Source organism: Rhinopithecus roxellana, chromosome 12 (assembly GCF_007565055.1).
Source record: "Rhinopithecus roxellana isolate Shanxi Qingling chromosome 12, ASM756505v1, whole genome shotgun sequence".
Lineage (NCBI taxonomy): Eukaryota > Metazoa > Chordata > Mammalia > Primates > Cercopithecidae > Rhinopithecus > Rhinopithecus roxellana.
The window spans coordinates 24,582,064-24,594,638 of NC_044560.1; the positions used below are offsets into that span (position 1 = coordinate 24,582,064).

Consider the following 12,575-nt stretch of genomic DNA (forward strand, 5'->3'; position numbering starts at 1 on the left):
CCCAGCCCCCAAGTCCTCTTCCTTCTGTCCCCAGGCCCGAGGCGTTGGAGCTGCCCCTGCCCTAGGCCTATGAGAGCTGGACACAGAGTCCTCCAGGTTCCGAGGGCCTCCTGCACCGCCACCTGCTCCACCCTCCTGCCCTCCCCGGTGGCCTCCCCTGTATGCCGACCAGGCTGCCCACCTGGGTGACCCCGGAGCCTCCCCCTCACACTTCCGTCTGCTCTGCACACCGTCCAACCATCCTGACAGCTGCCCAAAGCCTCCAGAGCACAGAACGGGCCTGGTGTCTGTGCCTCCCTCTCGGGGTGGGCCACGGCCTGTTCTGTGTCCCGTCCCCTCCCCACTCATCAGTGGTGGACCCCAGCTTCCCTCTGCAGCAGTGCTCAACTCACGCACTTTCTCAGGGAAGCGCAGCCCACCTCGCCCCCTGCAGGCCCCTCTTCATCTGTTAGAGCCCCCCATGGCCTGGGCAGTCCATCATTAGTGTCTGCACCACACGACTGTAGACGTTTGGCTTCTGGACTCAAATCCTTCACCAGACCATAACCAGGAGGGCAATGACCCGGCCTCGGCCTCAGCCCCCTGCCTGGCCTGCACTCGTACAGCATTGGGTCTGGGGAGTCCCTGCGACAGCAGTCGTGGGGCTGGGGGCTCACCTGCCTCCCTCTCCCTGCTGGTTCTGGTGGGCCTGGGGATGGGGGCGGTGATATCCTGCAGGCCACTGTGTGGGTGGGGATGGCTGCGGGCTGGGGAGGGCCCCGTCTCCCGCCTCCTTGGGCTGCCTCATTTCCTCCCTGATGACCCTGGTGTCCTGGACAGGGCCTGGAGGTGCTGGTTCCGGGAGAGCCCGCGCTGGATGGATGAAGGAGTGAGTGCTGTACTTAGCGGGGGGCGCTGAGCGCTGGGTGGGGAGCCCAGGACCTTTCCTCCTGCTGCCCGGGAGGCAACACCCTGGACCCCTGGAGTCTGCATTCCAGGAGAGTGGGCAGACCACAGAGAAGGGAGAAAACGGGCGGAGGGCCGAGGAGGGCAGACACATGGAGGAGGGACCGGGGACAGGGCTTATTTAGCAATCAGAGAAGGCCTCAAGGAAGAGGTGACATTTCAGCAAAGACCTGGCACTGTCTCCTCTCTCGGTGGGGCAGACGGGCTCCCTTCAGCCCCCCTTGAGGCCTGGTACCTGGGACCCTATGTCAGGCTCAGGGCCTTGGCGTGGGAAGCTGAAGTGGGAGTAGGAGGGGCACGGAGGAAGGGGCAGGAGGGGCCGAGTCTCACTGATGCCTGTGTTAGCCTTGTCTCTTGCCATGCCTCAGTTTTCTTCCTTCCCAGGGTAGGGTGGATGACTCTTGAGGACGTGTCTGAGAGAGTGGGGTTGGAGGCCTGTACCAGCAGGTGTAGGCGCTGTGTCTGCTCTTGGAGGCTGGGCGTTCTTGGGGAGTTGGGGAGGGAACGTGCTGTCCCTGCACCCTGGAGCCCCCATGCCCTCCTGGGGCACCTGGGAGTGGAGGATGGAAGGGGCCCCTTCTTCTTTGAAAGTCCCATGCAGCTCTGTGGGCTGGGGGGGCTCTGTATGTAGGGGGCATTCCCGGCAGGGGGCACTGAGGGCCAAGGATGTGAGTGCACCAGGGAGACAGCAGAGAGGGCTCCTCGCCCAGGCTCCAGCTGTGGGGTGGGAGTCCATGCTCCTGGGTGTCTCTTGGGGGCTTTTCCTCCACTGGGCGCCACCTGGTCCCCCACCCTGCCTCAGAGTATTGGGGTCTGGGGCCTGGGCTCATCCACCCTGGACGGTGGTCGGCGGTGCACCTGCCTCTGGAGCTCGGGATGCTTGGTCCCACAGGGGCGCACACCACAGCCTGCCTAACCTCACCCCTGCCTGCTCGCTCTCCAGTGCTGGCCTGTGGGACCACACACTTACTAGTCGGGGTGCGGGTCCCGGGCTCCTGCCACAGCTTCCTGTGGCCAGCCACCCTGCCAACTCTTCTGCAGGTCAGGGTGGGCACGATCCCCAAGGTCCTTTCCACCAGATGCCACTGAGTCCCCCAGGGGCCAGGGATGGACCCTGGAGGGAGTCCCCAGCAGAAGTCAGGACCAGGAGGGGCTTGGGGCAGTCCTGGGCCAGGCGTCCAGCAGATGGGCTTGCTGGAGGTGGGAGTTCCTGGTGTGAAGCGGGAGCTCCCAGAGGGGGTGACCGGGACCTGCTCTGGGCAAGCACAGGCGGTGCGTGACAGACCTGGGTTTCCATTGGCTGCACCATGTCCAGCAGCAGGAAGGGGCCACCGGGCACTAGTGTCGTCACATGGGTCACAAGGTTCCATGTGATGCAGGGAGTGAGGCCATCACGAGGGACTCACTGGTGCCTGCCTTGGGGCTCTGGGGCTGTGGGCCGCCTCCGTGCAGTGGTCTCCCCACCGCCAGGCTCTGCAGGGCAGGGAAGCCCAGTGGGGCACAGGGAGCCGGGAGGCTGGGGTGCAGGGTCCACAGGGAGACCGGGTGAGGCCAGCAGCCTTCCCAGCCCGAGGAGTGTCTCTGCAGGGGGAGTAAGAGCTGCCCTTCCACCCTCCCAGGGGACGGGCGGGAGCACTCTGGGCTTTTCCCATCCCTCACACAGGAACACAGCCCTGGTGGGCCTGTGACTGAAACTGGCCAGACCGCATTCTGGCGGTTTGATTCAGAAGGGAAGTTTACCCTGTTCAGCAGAAGTTGAGATGGGAACAGGAAACCCACAGGGCCCCTTTATTCGGCAAAAATGTCAGTCAGCGCCACGGGGAGCAGCCGGGGGTCCCTGAGTGTGTGAGTGAGGTGGGGAAACACAGATGCACTTTGGGGGGGCTCCCCCTTCTACAGGAAACCCATGGCCGACTGGAACGGTGCAAGGGGAGAACTCGCCCCTCCCATCAGGCACCTCCTTCACACTGGCCCTTCCCCTCGGCTTTGCCTGGACAGCTCCTGCCTCCCGCAGGGCCCACCTGTGTCCCCCAGCACTGCTCCACCCAGCAGGCCTGAGCCCCTTTCTGCTCCCAGACACCCACTGCTGCCCACTCTCCTGCCACTGGGGTTCTGAGGCACAGCTTGTCACACCGAGGCGGTTTCTCTTTTGCTTTCTCTTTTAGCCGACGGCCGCAGCAATGGCGCTGAGTTCCTCTGCTGGAGTTCATCCTGCTAGCTGGGTTCCTGGGCTGCCAGTCTGAGCCTGAGGCATGGAGCCTCCTGGAGGCTGGGGGTCTCCTCCCTGGAGACCCGCCCCCAAAGCCGTCATCCTGACGCTGGTGAGCCTCGCAGATCCACTTCTGACCCCAGGGCCTCCCAGAGATTTCTTCCCCATGCCCCTGTCCTGGCCGTTGCTGGGTCCTGTGTCCAGCCTGTCCCCGGCTGCCCGGGGCTCTCGGGCCAACCCAGACCCCCAGCACTGGGCTTACCACAGTGAGGTGAGCGGCAGAGCAACAGCCCGACCCAGCAGACCTCTTCCTGTGTGTGCTCCCCGCTCACCACTCCATCCACGGGCAGCTGGTGAGCCCCCATTTGGCAGGATGTGGGCACTTCTGGGGGCTGGGTGTCTCTGGGCGTCTCTGGGCGGGGCCCTGGAGCAGGTGACCCAACTCTCCGGCAGCCCTGACCTTGGTGACAGGTGATAAGATCAGTGTGCGGCAGGGGGCTGGACAGGGGTGGGGACACCTTCCGTGCTCATGTGACCCTCCTGTCTGTCCATCCCCTTTCCCCATCAGGGGCTCCCTACTGCCCATGAGCCAGCCCAGGAACGAGGCCACAGCAGAGCCACCCTCCCTGATGTGACCCACTGTCTGGCTTGTGAGCCCCTGGGGCCTGTCCCTGGCTGCCCCTGCTGGCTCTTCGGGGTCAGCAGATCCAGCCTAGGCCAGCAGGGGGCCGACAGGTTGTCCGCCCAGTGGGCTCAAGGCTCCCAGGTGTGGGGTGGGGGGTCCCTGGCGAGGGCAGAGTGCCAGTTCCCAGGGCTTCATGCTGCAAGGCAGGGTCACCACGGCTGGAGGAAGGGCGGTCCCTACTCGGTCCCGGGCTCCACGGGTCGGCAAGGTTGTCCCATGAGCCTGGCCCGGGGCCCGCTTCTCTCCTCTCTACCAGGCACTGCCGCTCCTCCCCACTGCACAGAGGGGAGACTCAGCCTGTGACGCCAAGTCTGGCAGAGCCCACAGGGGCAGCCAGGACATCTCCCAACGCCTGTCCTGATCCCCTTAGGTGCTGTATCTCACCTTCCTGGGATCCCCCTGCTACGCCCCAGCTCTGCCCTCCTGCAAACAGGACGAGTACCCAGTGGGCTCTGAGTGCTGTCCCAAGTGCAGTCCAGGTATGTGCGGCCCTTTGGCGGCAGCTCCGTGGGCCGAGGGCAGACACTCTTGCCCTGTCCTGCCCCAGACACCCCTGTGTTCTCTGCTCCCTGGCCATGGGTGTGGGCCCAGGTGCACAGACATTGAGGCCAGGAGCCCCAGGTCAGCAGCTTGGACTCTTCACCCTGGGGGACCCTCACAGCCACACTGCACGGGGAGTGGTCTGAGAGGCGTGGCTGACCCGCCGTGTCCAGAGACACGGGCTCCTACCAGAGCCAGGCCAGGTGTCCCGGGAGGCCCCACGTGCTTCCAGAACCTTCTGATTTTCCCCAGAGCGGCTCCACTCATGGCTGACGGGCTGCTGTGTCCCTTGGGGAACAGCTCATGGGCCATTTGAGTCCCCTTAGCTGGTGTCTCCCTGCTCGGGCTCCGGGCGCAGGCGGAATGGTGGACGGGCTTCCCGAAGGGGCCTCCTGCAGACTTGCGAAGTTCCCACTCTCTGGGCGGCAGGTTTCCACGTGAAGCAGGCCTGCGGGGAGCAGACGGGCACGGTGTGTGAACCCTGCCCTCCGGGGACCTACATTGCCCACTTCAATGGCCTGAGCAAGTGTCTGCAGTGCCAAATGTGTGACCCAGGTAGGAGGCCAACACAGCCGACCCAGCCTCCGCTCGGGCACCCCACACCCTCTCTCCATGACCACAGTGCCCCAGGAGGGCCCTGGCTGCCCCAGGCCAGGTCCCGACCCCATCTCCATGAGTGCACCCTGCAGGGGACGCCTTCAGGCCAGCCTCCGGCCCCCCGTCTACCTCTGTCTCTCCTCTCATTTTGCCACATGGGCCATCAGGTGGGCCATCCTGAGCTTGGCGACTGACCATTAGCCCTCGTCCTTGGCTCCTCTGGTGCCCTGGGTGGGTGCCCAGACCTCTCCTGTTCCCACGTCCCTAGCTGCAAAGTGGAGTGGGGTGGTGCTGGGGCTCTCCGGCCGGCACTGGGACCTGCTGCTTCCCCACAGGGCTTCTTGTCCCTTTCTCCTCCAGATATTGGTTTCCCCATGACCTCAGGGGAAGGGGTCACCTGGAGGCTGGTGCCCACCTGAGTCCAGGCAGACAGAAAGGGGAGCCAGACCCAGAGGCGTGCCTTTGAGTCACTGAGCGCAGAGCCTGTCCATGCGGCCAGTGGCTTTGTCCTCTTGGAGCCTCATGCCAGGCTCAGCATGGCAAGTGCTCTCTGGGGTCAGGCAGTACGGCATCTGCAGGACAGGGCTGATGGCACACCTAGGGGCAGGGCCTGAGCCTACAGAGAGGCACGAGGCAGGTGGGCTAGCCATGAACAGAAGAGGAAGCTGGAGTGCTTTGGGGGTTCATGCGTGCAGGCTGGGATTTGGGGCTCACACCTCAACCTGCGTGCCCCCTTCCATGCCCCTCCCCTCTTGTGAAAGCACCTGTCTGCCTGGGCTGAGGATGTGGGGGCACAGGTGGCAGGTGAGGCTGCCCTCAGGAGGGTCTCAGGCCCAGCTTGTACCTCCCCTCCACCAGTACCTGAAGAAGTGGGGCTCTCACCTTACCTGCCTCTGCCATTGGAATGGCCTGGTTTGCATAGATGGGAAACCCATCTGAGGGGCAGGTGTCTGGGGTGGGCATGTGGGGCGAGGACCTGCCCGAGTTACCCTGTCCTGGAACTGACAGTGCAAGCTTGGCATCCTGCCCATCTGGCAGAAGGCTGGTTTCTCCAGGAGGCCTGGCTCCCATTAACAACACCCTCCCAGGAACCTCCTTCAGGCCCTCATCCCACACGCAGCTCTGCGGTCCCTTGGTGTCCCTCCCAGCCTCAGGTCCTCCATGCCAGGCACCTCCGGGCACCTCATTTGGCTGAGCCAGGGGTTCAGCCTGGCCGGGGGCCCTGGCAGCAGTCCTTGGTCTGTGGATGCTGTCCTGGCCTGTGGATGGTGTCCTGGCCTCCACGTATCCTCTCAGCCCCTCCTCTTGGACCCCAGCCATGGGCCTGCGCACAAGCCGGAACTGCTCCACGACAGAGAATGCCCTGTGTGGCTGCAGCCCAGGCCACTTCTGCATCATCCAGGATGGGGACCACTGTGCCGCGTGCCGCGCTTATGCCACCTCCAGCCCGGGCCAGAGGGTACAGAAGGGAGGTAAGCAGTGGGTGACGGACATCCCTCCCATTTCCACCCTGGTCCCTAGTGCCCCGCTGTCTGGAGCCCCAGGTCTCCTCGACATCATGGCCTGCCCAGGGGCCCTGGTGAGACAGAACCTTGGCCAGCACCAGGCCCACCCACTTTAGCCCTGTCCTGGAAGCAGCCCAGTGGGGAACAGGCAATGGAGGTGGGGGAGGGGGCAGGGAAAGGCCACCCCAGGTGGCTCCACCTCGGGGTTCTGGGACTCCCCAGTCCCCAGGCCTCACTCTTGGGTCCCAGGCATGGTGCCTGGGTTTATGGGAGTGACCACGGTCAATGCCACTGTTCAAGCTAAGTCTAGGAGGAGTAAGTGTCCAGCCCTGGCCTGGCACCTGGCCGGGCAGCCCCCACAACACTGCAGGATGTGGACACAGAGGGACTCCCAGACTCATGAAATTCCAACTACTCAAGGTCCAGGACAGCCAGAGCCACCGCCCCAGGCCTCACCTCTGATACTGCCAACAGCGGGCCTGGCCCTCCCGGCCAGGCCTCCCATCACCCGGAGAGCACCCAGGTCTAGAAGCTCACAGACAAGCAGTCCCTAGCCGCCAGCCCCCTCCCCGCCTGGTGCCCTCAGCATCCTCTGCCTGTTACTCTCTTCTCAGGCACTGAGAGTCAGGACACCCTGTGTCAGAACTGCCCCCTGGGGACCTTCTCTCCCAATGGGACCCTGGAGGAATGCCAGCACGGGACCAAGTAAGTGGCCGCGGGGGAGGCCCAGCGCTGTGCCTTGGGGAGGGGGCTCCACGTTGCTTCCCTGGGAGATGACCGTCTTCTCCAGCAGAAAGGCCTGAAGGTCCCACCCTGGATGGCACCCTGGTTACATGCCTGCGTCCAGGAGAGCTGCATGGCTGAAGCCTGTATGCCCCAGATAATCCCTTCCATGGGCCCAGACAAAGCCTTATCAGATCCGAGCTTCCTGGAGGCTCGGGATGGGCCTTCCCAGAAGCAGGCCCAGAGGCAGGCTGCCTCCAGAGCCCCTGTTCCCTGACACTCCTGGGTCACTGACCCAGGGTGTCCCTAAATGTCAGGGCCATGGGAGGAGCCCCTGGGCTTCAGGGGAGGGGAAAGTGAGCACTCTGCTCTTCGTCTGCCTACGGGAGGACACCTTCAAATGCTGACCCCGGGCCCCTGGTTGATCTGAGACTTCAGCGCTTCTTGGAAGGAGCTGGGGTCCTCCAGTGGAGCCTGGGATGGGGCAGGGGTGGCCCCCAGGGAGGCGGCGGTGGGGCCTTCCATCCTGCTCTGCCCTCCTCATCCTCTGATCCTGTCCATCTCCAGCTCTAACCGTTTCTGTCCCGACACTGGCTCTCCCTCCACCTTCTGTCCTTATCTGCCACTGGTCTCCCCTTCTCTGGGGGTCTCTGCACTGCTGGCTGCCTCCCACTTCTCTCCCCTCTCCCTCTGCCATCCTGTCTTCTTTGCCCAGTCTCTCCTTGTTTCTCTTCTCCTCCCTCCTTCTCTCTACCTCCCCATAGCCAAGCTTGGAAAAGTCAGACAGACCTCTGAGGTCTCATCCTGGAGCTGCCACCAGCACAGCCTCCCTGGGACCTGTCTTCACTGCCTGGGGCCCTATGAGCCGGGGATGCTCCCTGGGACTGAGTGAACACCGGGTGCTGCACCTGCCGCTCCCACATCCTTGGCCCCACTCCCGCAGGTGCAGCAAATGGCTGGTGACGGAGGCCGGACCTGGGACCAGCAGCTCCCGCTGGGTGTGGTGGTTTCTCTCAGGGATCCTCATCGTCACTGTCATTGTTGGCCTAATCATACTTGGCCTAATCGTATGTGTGAAAAGAAGAAAGTCAAGGGGTGAGCACACGGCAGCCCCATCAGGGCTTATGTCCCCAGTCATTGCCTCTCGGAGCTCTGTCCCCCCAAACCTGGGAGGTGGCCCCAGAGCTTTTCCAGGATCCACGGCTCCTCCCAGGAGGGGGAGCTGCAGGCTGGGGCAGGTGGGTTTCCTGCTGTGGCTGGAGCCCAGACATCAGGTGGCCTCCTTGGGGGAAGGGAAGTTGGGACCCCTGACCAGGGAGCCCTCTGCCACCCCTGCCCATGCACTCTATGACCCCGTGCTCCTGCCTGCCCCCCAGGGCTGTGGGGAGCAGGGCAGGCTCTGCTCAGCTGGGAGAAGCTCTGGGTTGAGGGTCAACAGCCACCCTGCTGGGGACAAGGCTATGTCCTCACTGAGTAAGGCCATTCATTCATTCATTCCTCCACCTACCCGCCCTGGTCTGGGCACCTGTGCTGTGCCTGGCCTCCTGGGCACTGACCCAGCAGTGTGGACCCGACTGTGGCCCTGGGAGCCCTGTGCACAGTCCCTGGAAATGCAGCTTCTAAGCATTGAGGTCCAAAGGGAAAGTCAGCCCCATCCTCCGGCCAGGCGGCAGCAAAGCCCCCTGATCCTCACCCGGGGCCTCCAATGCAGGGAGGTCTCAGGGCCTCAGGCTCTGGGGCAGGCGGGGGAGCAGCTTAGTTTCAGCCAACTGGGCACCTGCTGGTGTGGTGGGCAGGGCCTCACCACTGTGAAGCACTTGTCCCCCTCCCACAGACGACGGTTGAATTAGGGTTAGTTATGCACTTGGGGGCGGCAGCTGGGGAGGTGGGCTGTGTGCCCCCAGTCCTCTCACCCATGCTGGGCCTCCTGGGGGATGGGCTGGGCTAGTAGTCCCAACACAGCTGGCCTCCTCTGCTCTCAGAGAGGGTCAGTCCCTTGGGGACGGTCTCCCAGGGAGAAGCAGGAGTTGGTGCCCCTGCCACCACCATGAGACCCCAATTGCCACAAGCCTGTGTCCCCTGATCAGACACTGCCCCTCCCTGACCTGTGTGTCTGTGCATTGCAGGCGATGTAGTCAAGGTGATCGTCTCCATCCAGGTATTGATCTCCTCCCCCTCCCCCTCCCCCCTCCCCGCTGAGTCTGGTGTTTCTGGTGTACATGGTGGGGGCTCCCAGTTCTCTGAGGGTCCTGAGTCCTTCAAGTACAGCCATGGTAGCTCAGGAGAGACCCCACCTCAAATTGAAAACAGTAAAATGAACCGAGAACCTGGAGTCCCAGGGGCACCTGAGCAGGCGGGGTCTCCACGCTTTGTGTGCCTGCAGCGGAAAAGACAGGAGGCAGAAGGTGAAGCCACAGTCACTGAGGCCCTGCAGGCCCCTCCGGACATCACCACGGTGGCCGTGGAGGAGACAGAACCTGCATTCACGGGGAGGAGCTGAAACCACTGACCTACAGACTCTGTACCCCGACGCCAGAGATACCTGGAGCGATGGCTGCTGAAAGAGGCTGTCCACCTGGTGGAACCACAGGAGCTGGGAGGCCTGGGGGCTCCCCCCTGAGCTGGCTTCCATGTCCTCCAGTGGAGGGAGAGGTGGAGCCCCTGCTGGGGTGGGGCTGGAGACGCCCCATGCCATTCCCACGGGCCAGTGAGGGCTTGGGGCCTCTCTTGTGCTGCAGCCTGAGCTCCCCAGAGCCCTGAGGAAGAGCGCCAGTTGCCTCGCGCTCATGGACCACACACCCAGCCCTCCTGGCCAGCCCAGAGGGCCCTCCAGACCCCAGCTGTCTGCCTGTCTGAATATTGCGGGCTCAGCAGGACAGGCCCCGGGCACTGCCTCATGGCCAAGGCTGGACTGGGTTGGCCACAGTGTGGCATTGAATGTATATCACATTTAAAGTAATTTTCTAAATTGGATTTGAATTTGGCTCCTGTTTTCTATCTGTTGTGAAACAGTATATTTGGCGAGATGCTGTGGGAAGATGTAAATATCTTGTTTCTCCTCAAACTGTCACCTCCCAGTGTTTCTTGCTGAACAAGGAGTTCCAGGATGGCTGCTGGGCTGTTTGGGGGATGTCTGACCTCCTCCTGCATGCTGGGGCGTTCACTCCACCCTCACTCCACCCAGGGAGGAGCCCCACCCGCTCCTTCGCATCCCAGCAGCTGAGCTTTCAGTGGGCTCTCCTGACCTCGGGGACTGTCCGAGGCTGTTGCTGTTGATTCTGATGCTCAAATGGCCTCAGATTTGCCCAGCAGACACCCCAGATCTCTATCAGACCTGCACTTCCTGACTGTGTTCTTGGAGAAATCCCAGCATCAGTGACACCCACTGTGCCCAGCTCCCCCCAACCCACCCACACTGGGAACCCGCCAGGCCAAGGTCCCGCTGGCAGGGGTGTCCCCAGGCCTCTGAGCCACACATGCGTTTTGTGCTTGGGATGTGGCCCCTTTTCCCACGTCTGGAGTTAGAAGCGGTGAGGGGAACGACCCCGCCGCCATACCATGAGGATGGAGGAGCCACACAGTCCTTCTGAGCACGCCCTCTCCACCACGACCTGCCCCCCTCCACCCCGCCCTGCCCCTCTCCACCCCACCCTGCCCCCTCTCCTTTCTTGGTCATCTCCTGCCTCCAGCAGAGCCCCCAGGCTGAGCTGCCCACCCCACCTCCTCTCCTGTCACCCCTTGTCCTAGGGAAGTTCTGGCCCAGCGTCCTGGGGTGTGGAGAGGCCCATGCAGGCCAGCTGGAGCCCTGGGTCTCTAGAGAGTAGCTCTTCCTGCTGCCTCACCCGTGTGACCCACTCCCTGACTGGAGGTGTGCTCTCCAGGGAACCCGAGCCTCCCTGTGCACGGACCAGCTCCTGACCACCGTCCAGGGCCATTTCCAAGGCAGCTCTTCAGAGGCTGACCCCGTGGACCCGGCTGCCCCCAGTGCTGGATGGGAGGCCAGGCCCCAGCTAAGCACAGCCTGTTCTTTTCCCCATAGGCCTGGGGGCAGGCAGGAGCACAGGGCCATGGAGTGAATGGGCAGGGGCGGCAGAGGGCTCCCTGGTCAGGGGTCCCACCTTCCCTTCCCCCAGGGAGGTCACCTGACATCTGAGCTCTGGCCACAGCAGAAAGGCCTCCTGCCCCAGCCTGCAGCTCTCCCTCTTGAGAGGAGCCGCAGATCCTGGAAAAGCTCTGGGGCCACCTCCTAGGTTTGGGGGGACAGAGCTCTGAGAGATGACCGCTGGAGACATGAGTCCTGATGGGGCTGCTGTGTGCTCACCCCTTGGCTTTCTTCTTTTCATGCATATGATAAGGCCAAGTGTGGAGACAATGACGTTGACAATGAGGCTCCCTGAGAGAAACCACACCCAGCAGGAGTTGCTGGTCCCAGGTCCGGCCTCCGTCACCAGCCAGCTGCTGCACCTGCGGTAGTGGGGCCGAGGACATGGGTGTGGCAGGTGCAGCCCCTGGTTCTCACTCAGCCCCAGGGAGCATCCCCGGCTCCCAGGGCTCTGGGTGGTGAAGGTAGGTCCTGGGGAGGCTGGACTAGTGGCAGCTCCGGGATGAGACCTCAGAGGTCTGTCTGATTTTTCCAAGCCCGGCTATGGGGAGGTGGGGGGAAGGAAGGAGGAGGAGAGAAACAAGGAGAGACTGGGCAAAGAAGACAGGACGGCAGAGGGAGAGGGGAGAGAAGCGGGAGGCAGCCAGCAGTGCAGAGCCCTGAGAGTGATTTCACTAGCACCACTGTCCTGGGCCGCCTGGTGCCACATATTTGAAAACAGTTGTTTCATTTAAGCTTGTCCACTCAGTAGCTGTTGAATGTGGGAGGGTATCTTGGTCTATTCAGGTTGCTATAAGAATAAAAACTACCATAGACTGAGTGGCTTAAAAAGAACAGAAATGTGGCCGGGCGCGGTGACTCACACCTGTAATCCCAGCACTTTGGGAGGCTGAGGCAGGTGGATCATTTGAAGTCAGGAAAGACCAGTCTGGCCAACATGGTGAAACCCCATCTCACTAAAAATATGAAAACTAGCCAGGTGTGGTAGCGGGTGCCTATAATCCCAGCTACTCGAGAGGCTGAGGCAGGAGAACAGCTAGAACCCAGCAGGCAGAGGTTGCAGTGAGCTGAGAACCCGCCACTGGGCAACAGAGCGAGACTCCATCTCAAAAACAAACAAACAAACAAACAGGAGTTTATTTCTCACATTTTTGGAGGCTGAGGGTCCAAGATCAAGGTGCTGGCTGATTCGGGGTCTGGTGAGGGTCTCTTCCCGGTTCCTAGATGGCTCCTCGTTGTGTCTTGACACAGTGGTCAGGGTGAGGGAGC

General features: G+C 62.7%; 1 protein-coding gene and 1 pseudogene across 5 annotated transcripts; both read left to right on the plus strand.

Annotated features, from left to right (window-relative positions):
* Positions 1–852: 852 nt before the first annotated feature.
* Positions 853–10,268, plus strand: TNFRSF14 (TNF receptor superfamily member 14). 5 transcript variants are annotated; one of them, XM_030912645.1, is made up of 9 exons: positions 853–868; positions 3,111–3,266; positions 4,210–4,318; positions 4,809–4,934; positions 6,293–6,448; positions 7,096–7,186; positions 8,148–8,299; positions 9,331–9,362; positions 9,588–10,268. In XM_030912645.1, the coding sequence occupies exons 2-9, from the start codon at positions 3,198–3,200 to the stop codon at positions 9,702–9,704; spliced, it is 852 nt and encodes a 283-aa protein (XP_030768505.1). In that variant the 5' UTR covers positions 853–868; positions 3,111–3,197; the 3' UTR covers positions 9,705–10,268. The 5 variants fall into 5 exon arrangements, with proteins under 5 accessions (XP_030768505.1, XP_010364410.1, XP_010364412.1 ...); XM_010366109.2 differs by lacking the exon at positions 853–868 and adding an exon at positions 2,735–2,790; XM_030912644.1 differs by lacking the exon at positions 853–868 and adding an exon at positions 2,784–2,799.
* A 412-nt stretch (positions 10,269–10,680) lies between these two features.
* On the plus strand, positions 10,681–11,165 carry LOC115900718 (annotated as a pseudogene).
* The last annotated feature ends 1,410 nt before the right edge of the window (positions 11,166–12,575 follow it).

Bases quoted from the DNA above. Each gene is read 5' to 3' on its own strand.
- TNFRSF14 (XM_030912645.1), top strand. From the start codon at position 3,198: ATGGAGCCTCCTGGAGGCTGGGGGTCTCCTCCCTGGAGACCCGCCCCC. The intron at 4,319-4,808 runs GTATGTGCGGCC...TCTGGGCGGCAG, and splicing joins CTGTCCCAAGTGCAGTCCAG to GTTTCCACGTGAAGCAGGCC. The intron at 8,300-9,330 runs GTGAGCACACGG...TGTGCATTGCAG, and splicing joins GAAAAGAAGAAAGTCAAGGG to GCGATGTAGTCAAGGTGATC.